Source organism: Leptonychotes weddellii, chromosome X (genome assembly GCF_054177405.1).
Source record: "Leptonychotes weddellii isolate Sample4059 chromosome X, ASM5417740v2, whole genome shotgun sequence".
Taxonomy (NCBI): domain Eukaryota; kingdom Metazoa; phylum Chordata; class Mammalia; order Carnivora; family Phocidae; genus Leptonychotes; species Leptonychotes weddellii.
Genome location: NC_138385.1, coordinates 630,495 through 641,593, shown reverse-complemented (window position 1 = coordinate 641,593; position 11,099 = coordinate 630,495). Strand labels below are relative to the sequence as shown.

Genomic DNA, 11,099 nt, shown 5'->3' with positions numbered 1-11,099 from the left:
ACCCTGGTGATGGGTATTTTTTTTTTTTTTTCAGATTTTATTCATTCACTTGAGACACAGAGATATAGAGAAAGAGAGCATGAGCAGGTGGAGAGGCAGAGGGAGAGGGAGAAGCAGGCTCTCCGCTGAGCTAGGAGCCCGATATGGGGCTCGATCCCAGGACCCCGGGATCATGACCCGAGCTGAAGGCAGATGCTTAACCATCTGAGCCACCCCGGCGCCCCCCGGTGATAGGTATTAAGGAGGGCATGTATTGCATGGAGCACTGGGTGTTATACGCCAACAATGAATCATGGAACACTACATGATGTAATGTATGGTGACTAACTTAACATAAAAAAAAAAAAGGGTAATCCTCCTCAAAGAGAAATAGAAAAATTCAGAAAAAATAGGAAACACAAAGTAAGATACTACCATAAATCCCCTGCAGATGGGCTAAATGGATTGGATTTGAAAAAAGAGAACATCAAATCCCTCTTCTCAAGACTTATATTGCCATAGTATTTCTTGATATAATTTACAAAATTTTGTTCTTGAAACAAAGTGGGAGTAAAGTGCTAGAGATATGATTAGAAATACTGAGGAAAGACCCCAATTCAGAACAATTAGAACATATCATTCTCTACATAGACCTATATGCATACATATCTATGGTTTCTCTTTTGTGGTCATTGTTTATTTTACAAAAATGAGATCATATTATATACACTTTTTCTGCACCTGCAATATATTATTCAACAATATTTCATAGAAATTGCTTTAAGTAGCTGGGTACAGCTCTAATTCATTCTTTTTTTTAAAAAAAAGATTTTATTTATTTATTTATTTGTCAGAGAGAAAGAGAGAGCACAAGCAGGTGGAGCAGCAAGCAGAGGGAGAGGAAGAAGCAGGCTCCCCATGGTGCGGGGAGCCCGACGTGGGGCTCAATCCCAGGAGTCAGAGATCATGACCTGAGCTGAAGGCAGACCTTAACCGACTGAGCCACCCAGGTGCCCCACTAATTCATTCTTTTTAATGGCTTCATAATATTTCATATTATGGGTGTGCCAGAATATATTCAACCTTCCTCTAACAATAGGCATCATCTTTGATTTTAGTTTTTCTGTTTTAGGCACTACAAACACTGCTATATGAGACATACCCCAGCAGCAATATGTCAATGTGTATAACCACGAGCACAGTCAGGATACAGAACATCTCACTTAACATAGAAAACTCCATTGTACTGGAGTTCTTCATTGCAAATAGTCAAACTCCTCCTCCACTCTAAGCTCTGATAACCATTGCCTTCACCAGAACGCCTTGTAAATGAAATAATACAGTATGTCACCTTTTGAGACTGGATCTTATCACTCGGCTTAATGCCTTTGAGGTTCATTCATGTTGTGTATATCAATAGTTCATTCTGTTTTATTGCTGAAAAATATTCAAGTGTATGGATGTACCACAGTCTGTTCAATCATTTGTTTACTGTGGGATGTTCTGATTGTTTCCAAGTTTTTTATTTTGTTTTTTAATAAAAACTGGCACATTTGTTCTATAGAGGCCCATTTTCAAAAAGCTATAGGTGAAGGGGGGAAAGGACAGGTTTCCTCCTTTTTTCCTTTCTTCGTCATCAAGTTTTCCCCAGGGGATAAAAATGGCATGGACCCCAAAACATATCCAAATAAAACCCCCCCAAACTGAGTTTCCAAAAAGTTATAGCATCTTAATTCCTCATAGAAAGGGGGAGGGTAGGGCACCTGGGTGGCTCAGCCAGTTAAGCATATGCCTTCAGCTCAGATCATGATTTCTGGGTCCTGGGATCGAGCCCTGCATCAGGCTTCCTGCTCAGTAGGGAGTCTGCTTCTCTCTCTCTCTCTCCCCACCGCCCCTCACCATTGCTCATTCTTTCTCTCTCTCTCAAATAAACAAAATCTTTAAAAAGAAAAAGAAAGCAAGGGGGAAGGCACTAGTGGGAAGGAGGTCCCTGGTTTGGGGGGAGACTCTCTTAGTTTGGTGGGACATCCCCCCACTTTAAATTGCTGGCCCCAAATGGAACAAGCTTGGAGCTATAGCATTCAAAATCTCCTCACACCCAATTTTATCAAAACCAAAAAATTTTCTCCCCCATCCTGCAAAACACAAATGCATACATACATGTGTATGTATTTACAAAGCAAACAGAAATTCAAAGGCATTAAGCCTTAAAGTGAATCTAGAACAAGGGGATGTGGGTAAGAGGCATTCTCCTGTAGTCTTCAGCCAATTTCAAGTCAAGTCAGGGCAAGGAAGGCAGGGTGCCAAGTGCAGTGTGCAGAAAGGAGAGACGGGCTCTTCTGGGTCCCTGTGGTCAAGGGGAGCGCTGCTTACTCAGCTCCTGGACAAAGAATTCAATTATTTCCTCATCACTGGAGCTGGGTGCAGAGGGGTGAACCTCAGAAGTGGTAAATGAAGAAGAGGATTTCACTCTCAGCAACATGTATGTGCTGCTCTCACAGGTTCTCCATACAGTTTCACTCTGGGCTTAGACTCTAGCCTCTGGTTCCTCCTGATTGGTAGCTTCATCCTTGAGGCATTTCTCCCCTTCTGGTGTGGCTTTCCTTCCTGGTGCTGCTCCAAGAGTGGGCTGCATGACCACAGGGTGAGTGCTTCTGGGGTACCCCTGGGTCAAGACTTAAGTTCTCTGTTTCCAAGTTTTAACACTTATGGATAGAGCTTCTGTAAACCTTCATGGGCAGGTTTTTGTGTGAACATAAGTTTTCATTTTTCTAGGGAAAATACCCAGGAGTGGTACTTCTGGATCATATGTTAAGTATATGTTTAAATTTATAAGAACCTGCCAAGTTGTCTCACAGAGTGACTGATGCTTAATGACTGAGCCACCCAGGTGCCCCGAGACTGAAATTCTTTATCATATTTTTGACCATTCTGATTTGTGTGTATGTATAGAACACATACACATATGTATTTTTGTAATAGGTTGAATTGTGCTCCTGTCCAAATTCATATGTTGAAGTTCTAACCCCTTGTGTCTCAGAATGTGACTGTATTTAGAGACAGGGTCTTTAAATAGGTCATTCATTAAAATGAGGTCTTATATGACTACTGTCTTTTTTTTTTTAAAGATTTATTTTATTTATTTGAGAGAGAGGGGCATGCAGAGGGAGATGGAAAGAGAGAAACTCAAGCACACTTCCCACTGAGCATGGAGCCCAATGCAGGGCTCAATCTCACAACCCTGAGATCATGACCTGAGCTGAAACCAAGAGTTGGACACTCAACTCACTGAGACACCCAGGCGCCCCTATGACTGGTGTCTTTATAAGAAAAGGAAATTTGTGGAGGGGAGGCAAGATGGCAGAAGAATAGGGGACCTCATTTCATCTAGTCCCTTGAATTCAGCTAGATAGCTGTCAAATCATTCTGAACACCTGGGAGCTCAAACTGAGATCTAAGGAAAAAATTGCTGCAATTCTACAAATAGAAAAGCAACCACTTTTTGCAAGGTAGGAGGTATGGAGAAGTGAATCTGAACCAACATATCAGAAAATAAACCATGGGGGGAAGGAGCCTCAATCAGCCAGCCACCAGAAAGTGATATAGCAGTGGACTACAAAATTGGAACTTTTAGAAGTCAGCTCCGGTGAGGGACTTCCCTGCCTGAAAGGTGCTCAGGTGGCAAAGCAGGGCAGAATCCTAGGTGGGACAGTGTGGTCTCAGGATCCCTGGGGTCACAGAAAGAACAGGGGTGCCTGAGCCTGAAGAATTCCCAAGCGTTGGAGCAGGGAAACCAGTTATGGTCAGTGAGCCCAGGAGGGGGCTCTCAGCTTAGTTCGCCATAAACCACGAACCACGGCATGACTGGGCAACCACTCTCTGTGTGCAGGCCTTGCAAAGGGCAAAAACACTGCTACCCTCCGCCTTCCCCTGGGAGGATTGTTGTGGGTGCACACTGCAGGAGTTTGCAGTTTGGCACACACAGAAGTGAAGACTGCTTATCCCTGAGGGTTTACTGAAGAGAAGGGACTGTGATCTTTCAGGTCTGGGGCTGGAGATCAGGGCGTGGCCATTTTAATATTCATCCTCTAAAGAGGCACAGAAAGCCTTCAGGGAACAAAAGCCACAAAGAGCCACCAGAAGCAGCTTACACTGAGGCCAGCCCCCGGCAAGGGGTGGTGCAACTCCACCCAGGCAAAGACACCTGAGCATCAGCACAGCAGGCCCCTCCCCCAGAAGACCAGCTGGAACAACAGGCAGACACCAAGTTTATGGAGCACACAGGACTGCAAAACTCCAGCGCTAGGGAAAAATAGTATATATAATATGAAGTTTTTTCTCATGATTCATTTATCTTTCAGTTTAAAATTTTCCATTTCTTTTTTTTTTTTCTTACACTGTTGGTGGGAATGCAAACTGGTGCAGTCACTCTGGAAAACAGTGTGGAGGTTCCTCAAAAACTTAAAAATAGAGCTACCCTATGACCCAGCAATTGCAGTCCTGGGTATTTACCCCAAAGACACAGATGTAGTGAAAAGAAGGGCCATATGCACCCCAATGTTCATAGCAGCAATGTCCGCAATAGCCAAACTGTGGAAAGAGCCGAGATGCCCTTCAACAGATGAATGGATAAAGAAGATGTGGTCCATAGATACAATGGACTATTACTCAGCCATCAGAAAGGATGAATACCCAACTTTACATCAACATGGATGGGACTGGAGGAGATGATGCTAAGTGAAATAAGTCAAGCAGAGAAAGTCAATTAGCATAGGGGAACATAAGGGAACATTCCTTATTTGTGGAACATAAGGAATAACACGGAGGACCATAGGGACAGGGAGGGAAACCTGAATGGGAAGAAATCAGAGAGGGAGACAAACCATGAGAGAGTCTTGGCTCTAGGAAACAAACTGAGGGTTACAGAAGGGAGGGGGGTGGAGGATGGGGTAACTGGGTGATGGGTATTAAGGAGGGCATGTATTGCATGGAGCACTGAGGGTTATATGCAAATAATGAATTGTTGAACACTACATCTGAAACTGATGATGTACTATATGTTGGCTAATTGAATTTAAATTAAAAAAAACATATGAAATTTGTACCCAGACATGTACATGCACAGAGGAAAGACCATGTGAGGGCACAGAAAGTGGCTATCTACAAGCCAACGAAAGAGGCCCCCGAAGAGACCAATCCTGCTGAATCTGGATCTCAGACCTTTAGCCTCCAGAATTGTAAGGAAGTAAATCTCTGCTATTGAAGCCACCCATTCTTTGGTACTTTGTTATGGCAGGCCTAGCAGACTAAGACTACATACTTGTTTGTGTGTGTTTATATGTGTTTATATGTTTATATATATGATTATATAATCATGGAGAAAATTTTAACATGGGCTACATGGATATGAAAAGGTTAGTGGGAAGGTGTAATATGGAAGGAAACAGAGATAAAAGGGAGGAGGCAGCCAAGTAAACACAAAAAAAATCATTTTGTACACCTTAAATATATATAATTTTTATGTGTCAATTCTACCTCAATAAAGCTGGGAAAAAGATGTTGTTTTTTAATGTACAGTGTCTTGATTGATTTGACTTAAATTGCTATAGCTGGCAATTGGTTTACATGTGTAAAATTGCATTCCCTTTGTATTTCATGTGTAACTTACCAATTGAGTGAATTTAAGAACATTTTAGAAAAGATTTTAGTTTTAAGTAATCTCTACACCCAACAAGGGGCTCAAACTTACAACCCCGAGTTCAAGAGTTGCACACCCTACCAACTGAGCCAGCTAGGAACCCTGAGTGCATTTTATATTAAGGATGGATTATGCATATTTGGGTAAACGAAAGTTGTGTCTTATTTGATTTATCCTTTGAAATCCCTTCTAAAAGAAAAAAATATATGCAGTATATGATCATAATTAAGCCTTTATATAAAACTGTATATGTTCATATATATTAATTTTTTAAAAGATTTATTTATTTTAGAGAGAGAGAGAGAGAGAGCTTGTGTAAGGGGGATGGGCAGAGGGAGAGGGAGAGAGAATCTCAAGCCAACTCCCCACTGAGCATGGAGCCTGACACAGGGACCGATGCCATGGAGATCATGACCTGAGCTGAAATCAAGTCAGATGCTTAGCTGACCTAGCCATCCAGGCACCCCCATGTAACAATTTTTAAGGAAATATGACTCTTACATGGCATATAAGTTAATCCATTATCTGGACATCAATTTGGTGGCTTCAGTTTTCCTTTATCCATTACCCACTGGACTTGAGTGCTGCTTTACTTACTGTGCATGATGTTAGAGACTTGAAACTCTGGATCATGGGGCTGCACTACATCTGCATCAGGGAGGAAGCGCTGCATATTCTCTGTGAGGTACCAGCTTCGATTCTCATCAAATACAGAAAACAGGATGACATTTCTCTTGTCCGACATCATCTGTTAATTACACATATTGAAATAAATAAATAATAATAATAATAAGTGAATAATCACTTTGATCATAAAGAAAGAAATGCTATTAGTATTGTCCCATAAAAATTAGCAGTCTACATATGTGCACATATACCAGGGCCTGGGAGTAGCAGTGAGTGTAACTTTAGAGCAAATGTGTCCTCAGGGCAACTTTAAAGACCAAGTGATTATTCAGTGTTTTTCTTAAACAAGTTAGTCAAGTCAAGGAAGATTAATGTCTTTCCTAAACTTTATGGAAAGACATAAAGGCTTTATGGAAAGGCTTGCCTTTCCATAAAGCTACCAATCTATAAAAAATTAAAAATAGAAAACAGAAATCAAATAACAAAGTTAAGATGGGCCATAAAATGTTAACTAACACTAATATCTAAAGTTTTCTGTTAAAAAAGTTTAAAGTTCTTTTTAGAAGAGCAGTTTGTATATGAACCAAAGTTATGAGTTATTTGCTAATTGATTCTGTTAAGATTTAATGTGTAAACTTCATTAATATGTATAAATTTCATTTTGCATAACCTAGCACTACAGAAACCAAAATGCTGAGGAGAGGACATTGGAAAATATAGAGGTACATTTCAGTCCTCTTCCAAAAAACTGGTGGAAAAAACTATAATTAGGAAAAATTTGTCAGGACAGGTACTTGCCCAAATATATGCCTTTTTGGGTTTGTGTGTCATGTGTTTTAAAATTCACGTGCTTTACTCTCTAAACCAAGGAAATGTTTTCAGACTAGTAAAAATCCTATGTAGTAAATAACCAAACTGACATCCAGTCAAGTCTCAGCAATATGGCAACGAGTTATTCTGATGCAAGCAATGAGTTTTTGAGAAGCACTAGGCTTTCCTTTCTTCTTTTTAAAAAAAGATTTTAGTTATTTATTTTGAGGGGGAGTGGCAGAAGGAGAGAGAGAGTCCTAAGCAGACCCTGCAGTGAGCACAGAGCCTGATGTGGGGTTTGATCTCACAACCCTGAAATCATGACCTGAACCACATTCAAGAATTGGGTGCTTAACCAACTGAGCCACCCAGGCACCCCAGCATTAGGCTTTCCTTATGCAGAGAATTTAGCTTTATTTTCTTTTTCTTTTTTTTTTTAAGATTTTATTTATTTATTTGACAGCGAGAGACACAGCGAGAGAGGAGACAGAAGCAGGGGGAGCTGGAGAGGGAGAAGCAGGCTTCCTGCCGAGCAGGGAGCCCGATGCGGGGCTCGATTCCAGGACCCTGGGATCATGACCTGAGCTGAAGGCAGATGCTTAATGAATGAGCCACCCAGGCGCCCCTAGCTTTATTTTCTTAAAGCAGTATAAGTGGTCTAAATTCTAAACATTTCTGAAATATTTTATATCTTTCCCTGTATTCTGCTCAACAAATATTTATTGAATTCCTACTACATGCCATGCACTATGCTAGATGCTGCAGATATGTTCATTTTGAGGTGTCTTTGAGTCACTCATGATGAGACATCCAGGGGAGAAGTCTAGACTCTGATACAGATTCATGGGTCATCTAAAAATGAGTGGTGGTTCAACATGTAAAAATGAGCAAGATCATTTACAGAAAGTGGAATTTTAAATTTTTTAAAGTTTTATTTATATAAGTAATTGCTACACCCAATGAGAGGCTTGAACTCATGACTGCAAGATCAAGAGTCACATCCTCTTCCAAGTGACCCAGGCAGTGGCCACCAGAAAGTGAAATTTTAGACTGGGAATGAGTATTATAGGAATATAATAGGAGGGGCGCCTGGGTGGCTCAGTCGTTAAGCGTCTGCCTTCAGCTTAGGTCATGATCCCAGGGTCCTGGGATCGAGCCCCGCATCGGGCTCCCTGCTCAGCGGGAGGCCTGCTTCTCCCTCTCCCACTCCCCCTGCTTGTGTTCCCTCTCTCGCTGTCTCTTTCTGTCAAATAAATAAATAAAAAAATCTTAAAAAAAAAAAGGAATATAATAGGAGAGGCTCTCCTATCTATCCAGCAGGCAAGTTTATTAAACCAAACTAAATTCAAAAACAGCTGTGAGAAACCCAGCTCATTTCTTTTATTGGCCAATACTGCAGACTATTATATTTTCTGCAGACTATAGGGGGATGTACACTGAGAGAGTATAGGAAATATCTGAAAGTTCATATGCATCATCAGTCCATCAAACCCAGAACTTTGAAAGACATGAACTCACCTGGTTTCCTCTTTGATCTACAGATTCTTTGTAGCAGATGAGGAGAGGGCCAATGAGTCCTGAAGCTAGATCTCTCTCCAGATTAATGAAGCTTGAGTAATATCGGGTCAGGCACCGAGGATCTGATTTAGTTGGCCCATCTTCTACAGTCACTGTCCATTTATACTTGAATACCTCTCCTGGCAGAATTGGCATATCTTTCAAATGTTTCATGCCTACCCATACCCAAACCACAAAATATCTTGATTAGAGTATAACAAGCCACATATTGGTAAATCCTGTTATTTCGAGGGCTCTACCAATTTATATGTATATGTGAAGCTTCTCAATAAATTGAAACTAAATTTGCGCCTATTATAAGCTTAAGATTCACACAATTGTTTTATAATAAAAGTGGGTCGAGGACTTGAAGTTTTATTACAAATCTATAGTGATCAAAACAGTATGGTACCGGCACAAAAACAGGCACATAGATCAATGGAACAGAATAGGAAATCCAGAAATGAACCCACAACTCTATGGTCAATTAGTCTTCAACAAAGCAGGAAAGAATGTCCAATGGAAAAAAGACAGTCTCTTCAACAAATGGGGTTGGGCAAATTGGACAGCCACATGCAGAAGAATTTTCTTACACTATACACAAAAATAAACTCAAAATGGTTGAAAGACCTAAATGTGACACAGGAATCCATCAAAATCCTAGAAGAGAACACAAGCAACAACCTCTTTGACCTCGGCTGCAGCAACTTCTCGCTAGACACGTCTCCAAAGGCAAGGGAAACAAAAGCAAAAAGGAACTATTGGGACTTCATCACGATAAAAAACTTGCAGGAGGGAAGAGTCCAAGATGGTGGAGGCGTAGGAGACCTAAATTTCGTCTGGTCCCAGGAATTCAGCTAGATAGCTATCAAATCATTCTGAACACCTGTGAACTCAACCGGAGATCAAAGAAAATAGCTACAACTCTATGAATAGAAAAGCGACCACTTTCTGGAAGGTAGGACGTGCGGAGAAGTGAATCCGAGGCGATATTCGGGAGGATAGACGGCGGGGAAGGGACCTCCGTCGGCCGCTACTGGCAAGTGATAGAGCCGCGGAGCACAAAATCAGAACTTTTAGAAGTCGGCTCCGCTGAGGGACGTCACTCCGGTGGCTAAGCGGGGGGTGGAACCCTCGCAGGACAGTGTGGTCTCAGGACCCTCGGGGTCACAGAAAGACCAGGGGTGCCTAAGTGCGGCAGAGCTCCCAGGTATCAGAGCGGGGAAGCCGACTGCAGAGACAGAGCCCAGGCGTGGGCTCTCAGCTCGGGGTTGCCATAAACCGTGATCCGTGGCACAGTCGGGCCACTGCTCCTCCAGCAGGGACCCAAGAAGCAGCAGATCTAGGGAGACTCCCCTTCCTCCCCTGGGAGGAGCGGCATGGGAGCACACCATAGTGATCTGCTGGGTTCGGAGACTACACACGGGGTCGTGTGCCAGAGACAGAAATGCTGGGTCACAGGCTGGGTGAGCATGGAGTGCGGCCAGAGACCGGGGAGACGGGAGTGACTGACTGCTTTTCTCTGGGGGCGCACTGAGGAGCGGGGCCCCGAGTTCTCGGCTCCTCCAGGGCGGAGATTGGGAGGCCACCATTTTCACTCTCGGCCTCCAAAGCTGTACAGAAAGTTTGCAGGGAACAAAAGCTCCGGAGAGCAAACCCAAGCAGATTACTTAGCCCGGACCGGGCAAAGGCGGGGCAGTTCCGCCTCCGGCAAAGACATTTGGGAACCACGGCAACAGGCCCCTCCCCCAGAAGATCAGCAAGAACAGCCAGCCAAGACCAAGTTTACCGATTAATGAGAACGGCAGAACTCCAGCGCTAGGGGAATAATGCACATAGAATCCATGGCTTTTTTACCATGATTCTTCAGTCTTTCAACTTTAATTTTTTTTCTTTCCTTTTTCAACGAATTTCTTATTTTATGAGCTCCTTTTTTAAATCTTTTTTTTTTAGACAGTTGCCTTCTATTTTTTTTAAAGATTTTATTTATTTATTTGACAGAGAGAGACAGTGAGAGAGGGAACACAAGCAGGGGGAGTGGGAGAGGGAGAAGCAGGCTTCCCATGGAGCAGGGAGCCCGATAAGGGGCCCGATCCCAGGAGCCTGGGATCATGAACTGAGCCAAAGGCAGTCGTTTAACCAACTGAGTCACCCAGGCGCCCCATTCTTTTTAAAATCTTTTTAAATTTTCATTTTTACAGTTATATTTTATCCCATCATTCTATTTAATTTTATTTGTGTGTGTGTGTGTGTGTGTGTGTGTATATATATATATGTTTTTCTTTCTTTCTTTTGGGATGCAGTTTCTAACAGACCAAAATACACCCAAAATCTAGTGTATGGATCTGTTCTATTCATCTGTCTGATCATAGTCTGTTTTTTGTTGTTGTTGTTTTTCTTTTTCTTCTTCCTTGTTTTATTTGTTTGC

General features: G+C 42.2%; 1 protein-coding gene across 10 annotated transcripts in view; it reads right to left on the bottom strand.

Moving 5' to 3' along the window:
- The window catches only part of F8 (coagulation factor VIII), a 133,697-nt gene that overhangs the window by 63,921 nt on the left and 58,677 nt on the right, over positions 1-11,099 (bottom strand). For all 10 annotated transcript variants that reach the window (XM_081807991.1, XM_031031877.2, XM_031031875.2 and 7 more), the window contains 2 exons: positions 8,633-8,847; positions 6,275-6,425 (listed from right to left, as the gene is read on the bottom strand). In XM_081807991.1, coding sequence (XP_081664117.1) covers positions 6,275-6,425; positions 8,633-8,847 — 366 coding nt within the window. The remainder of the gene's footprint in view (positions 1-6,274; positions 6,426-8,632; positions 8,848-11,099) is intronic.